General features: G+C 55.3%; 2 protein-coding genes across 4 annotated transcripts in view; one reads left to right on the top strand and one right to left on the bottom strand.

The window, feature by feature from the left end:
- adam17b (ADAM metallopeptidase domain 17b) overlaps positions 1 to 4237 on the bottom strand; it is a 9164-nt gene extending 4927 nt beyond the window's left edge. The window contains 8 exon segments of the mRNA XM_080514224.1: positions 513 to 623; positions 694 to 780; positions 863 to 1098; positions 1101 to 1230; positions 1313 to 1401; positions 2405 to 2538; positions 2668 to 2800; positions 4103 to 4237. Of these exon segments, the coding sequence (XP_080370350.1) occupies positions 513 to 623; positions 694 to 780; positions 863 to 1098; positions 1101 to 1230; positions 1313 to 1401; positions 2405 to 2538; positions 2668 to 2800; positions 4103 to 4214 (1032 nt within the window). The 5' untranslated portion in view covers positions 4215 to 4237.
- A 458-nt stretch (positions 4238 to 4695) lies between these two features.
- Positions 4696 to 11890, top strand: LOC308143429 (TATA box-binding protein-associated factor RNA polymerase I subunit B-like). 3 transcript variants are annotated; one of them, XM_080514228.1, is made up of 16 exons: positions 4696 to 4824; positions 5230 to 5456; positions 6281 to 6379; positions 6463 to 6550; positions 6642 to 6739; positions 6921 to 7007; positions 7538 to 7631; positions 7726 to 7837; positions 7907 to 8006; positions 8370 to 8517; positions 8622 to 8796; positions 8872 to 8903; positions 9038 to 9125; positions 9223 to 9293; positions 9379 to 9607; positions 11559 to 11890. In XM_080514228.1, exons 2-16 carry the CDS (start codon positions 5439 to 5441, stop codon positions 11869 to 11871), a joined length of 1752 nt encoding a protein of 583 aa, XP_080370354.1. In that variant the 5' UTR covers positions 4696 to 4824; positions 5230 to 5438; the 3' UTR covers positions 11872 to 11890. The 3 variants fall into 3 exon arrangements, with proteins under 3 accessions (XP_080370354.1, XP_080370355.1, XP_080370353.1); XM_080514229.1 differs by lacking the exon at positions 4696 to 4824 and having other exon boundaries at positions 5424 to 5560; XM_080514227.1 differs by lacking the exons at positions 4696 to 4824; positions 5230 to 5456 and having other exon boundaries at positions 6228 to 6379.
- The last annotated feature ends 394 nt before the right edge of the window (positions 11891 to 12284 follow it).

The raw sequence follows: 12284 nt of genomic DNA on the forward strand, positions 1-12284 counted from the left end.
GGGTCAGGGAGGAGGAGGAGGAGGAGCCAGAGGAGGCGTCAGGGAGGAGGAGGAGCCAGAGGAGCTACTACATACACCTTATAATTTCTTATGTCTCTTCTTCACTTCCTGTTTACCTCCCATCTACTTCCGGTTTACCTCCCATCTACTTCCTGTTTACCTCCTACTTCCTGTTTACCTCCCATCTACTTCCTGTTTACCTCCTTCTACTTCCTGTTTACCTCCCATCTACTTCCTGTTTACCTCCTTCTACTTCCTGTTTACCTTTTGTCTACTTCCTGTTTACCTCCCATCTACTTCCTGTTTACCTCCTTCTACTTCCTGTTTACCTCCTACTTCCTGTTTACCTCCCATCTACTTCCTGTTTACCTCCTTCTACTTCCTGTTTACCTCCTACTTCCTGTTTACCTCCCATCTACTTCCTGTTTACCTCCTTCTACTTCCTGTTTACCTCCTACTTCCTGTTTACCTCCCATCTACTTCCTGTTGACCTCCTTCTACTTCCTGTTTACCTCCAGCAGCTTCTTCACGTCCCAGACGTCCCGGCCGTCCACTGGACTTCCTCTCATGTTGAAGTGACTTTTCCCCGGAGACACGGGAGTCGCGGTCCTCTCAATGAGGATCTGAACACACACACACACACCAGTCAGACCTGGACCTGGACCCTGATGGGGGACAGGAAGTGAGCCGGACCTGCTGGATCTGGACCCCGTAGCCGCTGAAGTCTTCGTCCCACGACGTGTTCCGGTAGATGTCGTCCACGCGGTCGATCAGCTCGATCTGAAAGGAGGCGGGGCTTAGGACTGGGGCGGGGCTAGTCGCGGAGGGGGCGGGGCTAGTCGCGGAGGGGGCGGGGCCTCACCAGGTAGTTGAGGGTGGTGCTCTCCTCCTCGCGGCCCATGTGCTTGAAGAAGCGATGGTCGGCCACCAGCAGCAGGGGACAGGTGTTCTTCTTGTGGTCCAGGACGTCCCGTCTGTCCCGGCTCCGTCCCCCTGGGGGGGGACAAACAGGAAACTGGTTCTGACCCTGCGTGGGACACGTCCGGACCCCCAGAGTGTCCCTCCAGACGGACCTTGGTCCGGCCGGTCCCGGGGGGGCAGCAGGTCGGGGTCGGAGGTCATGTAGCCGCAGACGGACGGACGCCGCAGACGGCTGATGTCCCGGATGTCCTCCGAGCGGTAGACCAGCAGGCGTCCATCGGGGGGCGTCGAGGAGAACCTCCAGAGGGGCTGGGGACCAGGAGGACGTCAAGGAGGTCTAGAGACCAGTCCCTGTCCAGGAGGACCTCAGACCCTGTCCAGGAGGACTTACCTCCACGTGGTACTCGGCCTCGTGGGTCAGGATCCGGGCGGAGAACTCGTGGTCGTCGATGTGAGCCTGGACCCGGGAGTTCTCCTCACCTGGAGGACAACCAGACACTGAGAACAAGAACCACCAGGACCAGGAAGAGCTGAGCCAAGACCACGTCCAAAAACCCCCACAGAGGGTCTTGGAGAACCTTGACAAGAACACACAGGAACCTCTAGAAGAACCTCCAGAGGACCCCCCAGGACGTCCAGAGGAACCCCCAGGACATCTAGAGGACCCCCCCCCAGGACGTCCAGAGGACCTCCAGGACATCTAGAGGAACCCAAGGACCTCCAGAGGACCTCCAGGACGTCCAGAGGACCTCCAGGACATCTAGAGGAACCCAAGGACCTCCAGAGGACCTCCAGGACGTCCAGAGGACCTCCAGGACATCTAGAGGAACCCAAGGACCTCCAGAAGACCTCCAGGACGTCCAGAGGACCTCCAGGACATCTAGAGGAACCCAAGGACCTCCAGAGGACCTCCAAGACGTCCAGAGGACCTCCAAGACGTCCAGAGGACCTCCAGGACATCTAGAGGAACCCCAGGACGTCCAGAGGAACCCCCAGGACATCTAGAGGACCCCCCCCCAGGACGTCCAGAGGACCTCCAGGACATCTAGAGGAACCCAAGGACCTCCAGAGGACCTCCAGGACGTCCAGAGGACCTCCAGGACATCTAGAGGAACCCAAGGACCTCCAGAGGACCTCCAGGACGTCCAGAGGACCTCCAGGACATCTAGAGGAACCCAAGGACCTCCAGAAGACCTCCAGGACGTCCAGAGGACCTCCAGGACATCTAGAGGAACCCAAGGACCTCCAGAGGACCTCCAAGACGTCCAGAGGACCTCCAAGACGTCCAGAGGACCTCCAGGACATCTAGAGGAACCCCAGGACGTCCTCTGGACGTCCTGGGGTTCCTCTAGATGTCCTGGAGGTCCTCTGGACGTCCTGGGGGGGTCCTCTAGATGGACGTCCTGGGGTTCCTCTGGACGACCTCCTTGACGTCCTCTGGACGTCCAGAGCAACCCCAGGACGTCCAGAGGACGGGACGTACCGACGACGTGTCCCGTGAAGTAGTTGTGTCTGTTGACCGGGACGTTTCGCTCTGAACCGTCTTCGTCCACCACGAGGACCTGGAAGTCCTCCGTGAAGATCTGATCATTGGTCCTCAGGTAGAGTCTGAAGTGTCTGAGGAGGAGGAGGAGGAGGAGGAGGAGGAGGAGGAGGAGGAGGAGGAGGAGGAGGAGGAGGGGGAGGAGGAGGAGTCAGCAGGAGGAGTCAGAGCAGTGGGAGGAGGACATGGTGTCCTGTCCTCACCTCTGCAGAGCGTTGAAGCTCAGCAGTTTCTCCAGGCTGGACGGAACGTCCACGTCTCTCCGGCGGACGGAGTGCGTCTTCAGGCCGGACAGAGGGACGACGTCAAACTGCTGCAGGACGGACCTGAGGGACGCTGCAGAGGACGACACTGAGTCTGCTGGTCCTCCTGGGGAGATCAGCCTGGAGGCCCGACAACCTCTGAGTGCTGATCTCCTCAACATCTGGACAACAGCTGGTCTCCTCAACATCTGGACAACAGCTGGTCTCCTCTGTTCTCCTCCTCAACATCTGGACAACAGCTGGTCTCCTCAACATCTGGACAACAGCTGATCTCCTCTGTTCTCCTCCTCAACATCTGGACAACAGCTGGTCTCCTCAACATCTGGACAACAGCTGGTCTCCTCTGTTCTCCTCCTCAACATCTGGACAACAGCTGGTCTCCCCAACATCTGGACAACAGCTGGTCTCCCCAACATCTGGACAACAGCTGGTCTCCTCAACATCTGGACAACAGCTGATCTCCTCTGTTCTCCTCCTCAACATCTGGACAACAGCTGGTCTCCTCAACATCTGGACAACAGCTGGTCTCCTCTGTTCTCCTCCTCAACATCTGGACAACAGCTGATCTCTTCTGTTCTCCTCCTCAACATCTGGACAACAGCTGATCTCCTCAACATCTGGACAACAGCTGGTCTCCTCTGTTCTCCTCCTCAACATCTGGACAACAGCTGATCTCCTCAACATCTGGACAACAGCTGATCTCTTCTGTTCTCCTCCTCAACATCTGGAGAACAGCTGATCTCCTCAACATCTGGACAACAGCTGGTCTCCCCAACATCTGGACAACAGCTGGTCTCCCCAACATCTGGAGAACAGCTGGTCTCTGTTCTCCTCCTCAACATCTGGAGAACAGCTGATCTCCTCAACATCTGGACAACAGCTGATCTCCTCAACATCTGGACAACAGCTGGTCTCCCCAACATCTGGAGAACAGCTGATCTTAACATCTGGACAACAGCTGATCTCAACATCTGGAGAACATCTCAGTGGAACACTAAAGGTTCTCCAGATGTTGATGATGAAAACATCAAAGTAAAGTTTCCATTATGAGCTCATCTGGACTGTGTGTGTGTGTGTGTGTGTGTGTGTGTGTGTGTGTGTGTGTGTGTGTGTGTGTGTGTGTGTGTGTGTGTTATTATTAACCCTTCAGTTAATAATAAAGTATGAATAACAGAGTTATAAACAGTTTGTAGTAAACAAGTTGTTTGTTATTGATGATCAGAGCTGATCGTTATGTCTCTACTTCCGGAGCTTCAGGACGTTTCACACACACACACACACACACACACACACACACACACACACACACACACACACACACACACACACACACACACACACACACACACACACACACACACCCGTGACCTCTCACCGAGCCCCCGGTCCTCCGGGTCCTCCGGGTCCTCCGGGTCCGTCAGCGGGGACTCCGCCGCCGCCGCGGCCGCCGCCAGCAGCGTCCAGGCGGCCACGAGAATCAGCCGCATGTCGGAGCGTCCGGACTGAGGAAGTCTTCAACAAGTCCCCACCGCAACTTTACATTCCTCCCGCCGGGCGCCGCGGGGGCTCCGGCCGACAAACTGCGCTCCCGTCCTGCTCGGAACCGCCTGGGGGGGACCGGGCACCGCCGCGTCAAGCGGCCGAGCAGAGATCACCGACAGCGGCCAGGAGGTCCGGGATTTACCCCGCAGCCGGAGGAGGCGTAGGGAGTCGGAGAGCCGGAGAGAAGCGGAAAGAGCCGAAAGGGGTCGGAGAGAGCCGGAGAGAGCCGAAAGGAGTCGGAGAGAGCCGAAAAGAGCCGAAAAGAGCCGAAAATGGTCGGAAAGAGTCGAAAGGGGTCGGAAAGAGCCGAAGAGAAGCGGAAAGAGCCGAAAGGGGTCGGAGAGAGCCGGAGAGAGCCGAAAGGAGTCGGAGAGAGCCGAAAAGAGCCGAAAATGGTCGGAAAGAGTCGAAAGGGGTCGGAGAGAGCCGGAGGGAGTCGGAAAGAGCCGGAGAGAAGCGGAAAGAGCCGAAGAGAAGCGGACAGAGCCGAAAGGGGTCGGAAAAAGCCGGAGAGAACCGAAAGGAGTCGGAGAGAGCCGAAAAGTGCCGAAAATGGTCGGAAAGAGACGAAAGGGGTCGGAGAGAGCCGGAGAGGGCCGAATAGAGGCGGAAAGAGCCGAAATTAGGCGGAGAGGGCCGAAGAGGCGGGAAGAGCTCAAAAGAGCCGTCCAGGCCCGAAGGGAGCCGACAAGAGACGCACATATTATATTTACAGGAAAATACAATGAATCAGAAAATCAAATCAAAGAATGTCACAAAAAATGTTGTCTTGTCAAAAACAAACTTACCCACTGTTTCTTTTTATTCATTAAAAAAAACGAAATGTCTTTGATGATCAATTTAATTAATATAACGTCCAGATTTCGTTTGCTTATTATTTGTTCCTTTATTACTTCAGTTTTCTGTTAATTTGTTTAATCACGCATTAATTTCTTTGTTTGCCTGTGTTTGTTTATGCAGTTCTCCGCCTGGCCGCAGGAGGGCTTCATGCTGCAGTTCCCGGCCTGGCCGCGGGGGCAGTACCGAGCGGAGTAGCGCTCAAGCAGCTCGTTTCTACCACCGTAGAAGAAGACATTTAGCAGCGTAGCGGCTAAAGTGTGAGCCGGTGAAGATAAAGTGCCAGAAAAAGCACAAAGTTCGCCTTCAAACTGCGTTTTTTTTTAGCCAGAATGGACGCGCAGGACACGGTGAGTCCCGGTAAAAGGCTGCGGCCTCTTTCATGCGGGAAACGGAGCTGAACTGACCGTGATCACGCTCCAGCCCGAACTCCGTCCACGATTCTTCCGTTTTAGTACGTTTTTAAGTGAAACACAGTTTAAAACGTTCAATTCACTCATTGTGACACATCCGTAGAAATGTCAAGCGTCTGGTTTAATCATCGGCGTGGATGTTTTCACACGAACCTCCGGGAAATTTAACAACACGGTGTCTGATGCAGCAACGACACGTTGTTGTTGTTGTTGTTGGAGAAACACGTGAAAGTAAAGTGTGAAAAACCTGAAAACATGTTTTTATCTAATTGAACTCATTCAAAATTGTGAGTTCAGTGTGTATTGTGTGTGTGTGTCTCCTGTCATGGTGTGTTTCTTGTGTATTTATTGTGTGTTTGTAGTGTATATAGTATTTATTGTGTATATAGTATTTATTGTGTATTTGTTGTGTATATAGTATTTATTGTGTGTTTCTTGTGTATATTGTGTGTGTGTCTCCTGTCATGGTGTGTTTATTGCGTATTTATTGTGTATATAGTATTTATTGTGTGTTTCTTGTGTATTTATTATGTGTTTCTTGTGTATTTCTTGTGTGTTTATCGTGTATTTATTATGTGTTTATCGTGTATTTATCATGTATTTCCTGTGTATTTCTCATGTATTTCTCATGTATTTCCTGTGTATTTCTCATGTATTTCTCATGTATTTCCTGTGTATTTCTCATGTATTTCTCATGTATTTCCTGTGTATTTCTCATGTATTTCTCATGTATTTCTCATGTACTTCCTGTCTGGTCCCAGGCGGGCTTCACAGAGTCCTGCGCTCTGTGTTCAGAAGTGAACTGGGGGATTTCAGACGAGGGTCGATTCTACTGCCAGTCCTGTCACACTGTGGTGGAGGTAGGCTGCTGCTCCTGGTCCTCCTGCTCCTGCTCCTGCTCCTCCTCCTGCCCGTCTCACCTGTTGTCCACGTGTCTCCTCAGAGGAGCAGGGAGGTGCAGCAGGTGATCCTGTGTCCCGCCTCCAGCAGGATCACCAGGATCAAGAGAGGACCTCGGACAAAGACAGACGGTCAGTGGGGGACGTGCTGCTCCTGGGGGGAAGGAGGTGCTCCTCGGGGGGGGGGAGGTGCTGCTCCTCACACAGGTTGTCCTCCCTCCAGACGGAGGACACAGTTGGAGGATGTGCGAGGCGTTCCAGTTCATCCTGAAGAACCAGGCGGAGGCCCTGCTGGAGCTGGGAGTCCCTGCTGGCTTCAAGGTGTGTGTGTGTGTGTGTGTGTGTGTGTGTGTGTGTGTGTGTGTGTGTGTGTGTGTGTGTGTGTGTGTGTGTGTGTGTGTGTGTGTGTGTGTGTGTGTGTGTGTGTGTGTGTGTGTGTGTGTGTGTGTGTGTGTGTGTGTGTGTGTGTCCGTCCTCCAACTGGACGTCTCCGTCTCTTCAGGACCAGGTTCTCTGGAGGATGTGGAGGATTTATCTTCAGAAGAGTCGACAAGCTTTTACCAAGAATCCTGAGTACCGAGACGGACAGGTAGGGACAGAGACCGTCCTCCTGTCCTCCTCACCTCCTCTCGTCTCTCCTTGTCTCCTCCTCATCTCTCCTTGTCTCCTCCTCGTCTGTCCTCGTCTTCCCTCATCTCTCCTCACCTCCTCTCGTCTCCCCTCGTCTCTCCTCGTCTCTCCTTGTCTCCTCGTCTCCTCTCATCTCTCCTTATCTCCTCTCGTCTCCTCGTCTCCTCTCATCTCTCCTCGTCTCCTCTCATCTCTCCTCGTCTCTCCTTGTCTCCTCGTCTCCTCTCATCTCTAGTTATCTCCTCTCGTCTCTCCTCGTCTCCTCTCGTCTCTCCTTGTCTCCTCCTCGTCTGCCCTCATCTCTCCTCGTCTCCTCTTGTCTCTCCTCGTCTCCTCTCGTCTCTCCTTGTCTCCTCCTCGTCTCCTCTCGTCTGTCCTCATCTCCCCTCGTCTCCTCTCATGTCTCCTCGTCTCCTCTCGTCTGTCCTCGTCTCCCCTCGTCTCCTCGTCTCCTCTCATCTCTCCTCGTCTCCTCTCGTCTGTCCTCAGGGAGACTCGGACTCGGACAGCGGGACCTTGTCCTCCATCAGTTCCACCAATTTCACCGAGTCCAGAACCCTGAGCGACTCGGACTCTCAGCCAGGTACCCGGAACCTCCTGGAACCTCCTGGAACCTCCCGGAGAACGAGGGCCGTGACGGGTCGCCGTGGTAACCAGTGTCTCCGTCTGGTCTCCAGGGACCAGGTGTCCCCGGAGGAAGGACCAGATGACCATGAGGAGGACTCTGGCCCTGATCCACCTGGCCCTGGTCTGGAGCCGCGAGGCGCTGACCCTCAGCGACCTGCTCAGGTGAGACCGGAGGTCCTGGAGGACCTGGAGAACCTGGAGGACCTGGAGGTGACGTCTGTGTCTTTTCAGGCTGGTGCGGGACGGACACGTCCCCTACGTCAAGGCCTACGAGCAGCTGCCGGAGCAGATGAGGCTGAAGGGGAAAGACATCCTGGTCTTCAGGGTGGAGGTGAGTCCTGGAGAACCTCTGTCTCCTGGAGAACCTCTGTCTCCTGGAGAACCTCTGTCTCCTGGAGGTCCTCTGTCTCCTGGAGGTCCTCTGTCCTCCTGGAGGTCCTCTGTCTCCTGGAGAACCTCTGTCTCCTGGAGGTCCTCTGTCTCCTGGAGGTCCTCTGTCTCCTGGAGAACCTCTGTCTCCTGGTGAACCTCTGTCTCCTGGTGAACCTCTGTCTCCTGGAGGTCCTCCGTCTCCTGGAGGTCCTCCGTCTCCTGGAGAACCTCTGTCTCCTAGAGGTCCTCTGTCTCTTGGAGAACCTCTGTCTCCTGGAGGTCCTCTGGTCCCGAGGTCTGATTGTGTCCCCCTTGTGTCCAGAGTGTCCCCTCCTACCGGCTGGTCCACCGGGACGCCCAGGCCCTGGCCCTGGTCCTGCAGCTCCCTGCGTTCCCCCCGGTGGACCAGCAGGCGGAGCTGCACCCGGTCCGGCTCAGCCTGCGCTACCTGCTGGACGCCAACCTCCCCGGTACCGCCTGTCCTCCCGTCGCCACGGCAACGCCTCCGCCATGGCTCCGCCCACCTCTCACACCTGTCCCCCCCCGCCCCCCCCCCCCCCCCCCCCCCCGGCAGACGAGCTCCACCTGTGGGTCTGCAGGGTGACGGAGCGCGCCGGCCTGCTGGACCCGGCGGTCCAGACCCTGGACCCTACCTGCCGCCGCGCGCTGCCGCGCTACGACCTGCAGGCCGCCGCGCTGCTGGTCGTCACCATGAAGCTGCTGTTCCGCCTGGACGACCTTACCGAGTGGTAAGGGACCGTCCCCGGTAGACCCCGTCCACTCTGCACCGCCGCCGGTCCTGACTCTTGTCTCTTGTCTTTCAGGGACTTGTCCAACCAGGCGAAGTACGGTCCGGGTGAGTCCTGGTCTCCGGAATGTAGACCGTCCAACCCCGGGGACACGGGGGTCTGGTGAGACGGTCCAGAATCTAGACCGTCCCGCCGGCGAGACCTGTGACCTGGGGTCTGGTGTGTCTCTTGTCCACTACAGAGGACACGTTCCACCTGAGGAGGTGGTACCGGCTGGTCCAGGCGGCTCTGGTCCGAGCCCAGCAGGGGAGCGACCGCACCACCGCCAGGTGACTACTTCCTGTCCCCCAAAAAGGGGCGGGGCTTGTCCCCCAAAAGGGGCGGGGCTCTCGGTGAACCGTGTCTCCGTCTCTGTCTCGTCCTCAGGACGCAGTGGAAGCCCAAGAAGACGGTCTTCAGAAGTTCGGAGGAAAGATACTTGGTGACGAAGAGGAAAAGTAGGACACGACGTCTCCGAGTCCCCGCGGGTCCAGACTGTCCCCTTTAAGTGCTAGATCCAGACCAGGACTTGTCCCCCTGCAGGAACCGCGGAGCAGCTGCAGTCCTGTTTCGAGAGGCTGTCCTCGTGTCCCGCAGGCGTCCAGGCCGCCGGCCCGTCCAGCTTCAGGTTCCGCTGGGGGGACGGGGACGGTTCCGACGGTCCCAGTATGCACGGGACCAAGCTGGACGGGTTCCTGACCCTGGGGGACGGCGTCCGGACTCCGTCCAACCGCTCGTACTGGCACGCCGCGCTGCAGCCCTGCAGCGGCAGGTAAGGCCTCGCACCGGGACCGGGTCCACGCCACAGAACCGGGTCAGGGGGCTGGTCCCAAACTGGTCCCAGGCCAGGCGAGAGACGCCGTCCAGGGACAGATCGGTAGTCTGGGCCAGTACACCTGCTAAAACCCAAACTGGACCCGGTCAGGGACACGTTAGAACCAGTCTGAACACGTTAGAACCAGTCTGAACACATTAGAACCAGTCTGAACACGTTAGAACCAGTCTGAACACGTTAGAACCAGTCTGAACGCGTTAGAACCAGTCTGAACACGTTAGAACCAGTCTGAACACGTTAGAACCAGTCTGAACACATTAGAACCAGTCTGAACACGTTAGAACCAGTCTGAACGCGTTAGAACCAGTCTGAACACGTTAGAACCAGTCTGAACACGTTAGAACCAGTCTGAACACGTTAGAACCAGTCTGAACACGTTAGAACCAGTCTGAACACATTAGAACCAGTCTGAACACGTTAGAACCAGTCTGAACACGTTAGAACCAGTCTGAACACGTTAGAACCAGTCTGAACACGTTAGAACCAGTCTGAACGCGTTAGAACCAGTCTGAACACGTTAGAACCAGTCTGAACACGTTAGAACCAGTCTGAACACATTAGAACCAGTCTGAACGCGTTAGAACCAGTCTGAACACGTTAGAACCAGTCTGAACACGTTAGAACCAGTCTGAACACGTTAGAACCAGTCTGAACACGTTAGAACCAGTCTGAACGCGTTAGAACCAGTCTGAACACGTTAGAACCAGTCTGAACACGTTAGAACCAGTCTGAACACGTTAGAACCAGTCTGAACACGTTAGAACCAGTCTGAACACATTAGAACCAGTCTGAACACATTAGAACCAGTCTGAACCAGTCAGGAACAGATCGGTTATCTGGGCCAGTACCTCTGCTAAAACCCAAACTGGACCCGGTCCAGAACAGTCCCTGGACTCGAGACTGAGTTGGAGAGAACTCTGAACTGAGCTGACTCTAGAACCTGGAACCATTCAGGAACAGGTCAGAACCGGTCTAAACCAGTTAGAACCAGTCTAAACCAGTCGGGAACAGGTCTGAACCAGTCTAAACCAGTTAGAACCAGTCTAAACCGGTCTTAACAGGTCAGAACCGGCCAGGAACACGTTAGAACCAGTCTAAACCAGTTAGAACCAGTCTAAACCAGTTAGAACCAGTCTAAACAGGTCTGAACAGGTCAGAACCAGTCTAAACCAGTCTTAACAGGTCAGAACCAGTCTAAACAGGTCTGAACAGGTCAGAACCAGTCTAAACCAGTCAGAACCAGTCTAAACCGGTCAGGAACAGGTCTGAACCAGTCTAAACCAGTTAGAACCAGTCTAAACAGGTCTGAACAGGTCAGAACCAGTCTAAACCAGTCTTAACAGGTCAGAACCAGTCTAAACAGGTCTGAACAGGTCAGAACCAGTCTAAACCAGTCAGAACCAGTCTAAACCAGTCGGGAACAGGTCTGAACCAGTCTAAACCAGTTAGAACCAGTCTAAACCGGTCTTAACAGGTCAGAACCGGCCAGGAACACGTTAGAACCAGTCTAAACCAGTTAGAACCAGTCTAAACCAGTTAGAACCAGTCTAAACAGGTCTGAACAGGTCAGAACCAGTCTAAACCAGTCTTAACAGGTCAGAACCAGTCTAAACAGGTCTGAACAGGTCAGAACCAGTCTAAACCAGTCAGAACCAGTCTAAACAGGTCTGAACAGGTCAGAACCAGTCTAAACCAGTCTTAACAGGTCAGAACCAGTCTAAACAGGTCTGAACAGGTCAGAACCAGTCTAAACCAGTTAGAACCAGTCTAAACAGGTCTTAACAGGTCAGAACCAGTCTAAACCAGTTAGAACCAGTCTAAACCAGTCAGAACCAGTCTAAACCGGTCAGGAACAGGTCAGCAGCCCAGCTCTTCTTCTGTGGTGCAGGCAGTGTAACCCAGAGCACTTCCTGGGGGGGGTGGAGTCGTCCCTCCCCCGGTCCTCCAGGTGGCTCCTGCAGCTCTTCTCCTTCCTGCTGCACCTCCGCCCGGCCGTCCTCCTGCAGGAGGTGCTCTGTGTGGAGAGACGCCTGTTCGGCTGCAAGACACCCAGACGGACCGGGACCGGGACCGGGACCGGGACCCGGACCAGGGCTTCACCCAGGACTGGGACCGGGACCAGGGCTTCACCCAGGACCAGGACCGGGACCAGAGCTTCATCCGGAGACCCCCAGATCCTGCAGGACCAGGCTGGACGCTGAGAGGACGAGACGCTGCAGGACGTCCTTCGCTCTGATTGGTTGTTTTTTAATAAATCTCTTTCTACACGTTGGCTCTGATTGGTTCCTGAAGCTGGGGGGGCGGTGGGGGGGGGGGTTCCAGATCCAGCTTCTTCCTCCTCCTCCTCCTCCTCTTCCTCCTCCTCCTCCTCCTGCAGTGTCCTCAGTTGTCCTCTGGAGGTGCCTTCAGGTGACTGCAGAAAGTAGGAAAACACAGACTCCGCTCTGAGGTCATCGCTGTTAAATCTGCCGTGGCTGTTGCTAGGCAACCTCAGCGTTGGGCCTGTTGCCATGGTGATACTACAGAGAGCCGCCGGGGAGACGAGCCTCGTGCTGCTTTAGTTTCTGCTCTGCTGAACTCGTCCTCACTTGACCTGGAGCTGCCAGAGTACTCT

Source organism: Blennius ocellaris (genome assembly GCF_963422515.1).
Source record: "Blennius ocellaris genome assembly, chromosome: 18".
Lineage (NCBI taxonomy): Eukaryota > Metazoa > Chordata > Actinopteri > Blenniiformes > Blenniidae > Blennius > Blennius ocellaris.

Bases quoted from the DNA above. Each gene is read 5' to 3' on its own strand.
- LOC308143429 (XM_080514227.1), top strand. From the start codon at position 6,236: ATGTATTTCTCATGTATTTCTCATGTACTTCCTGTCTGGTCCCAGGCG. The intron at 7,008-7,537 runs GTAGGGACAGAG...GTCTGTCCTCAG, and splicing joins CTGAGTACCGAGACGGACAG to GGAGACTCGGACTCGGACAG. The intron at 9,294-9,378 runs GTAGGACACGAC...GTCCCCCTGCAG, and splicing joins CTTGGTGACGAAGAGGAAAA to GAACCGCGGAGCAGCTGCAG.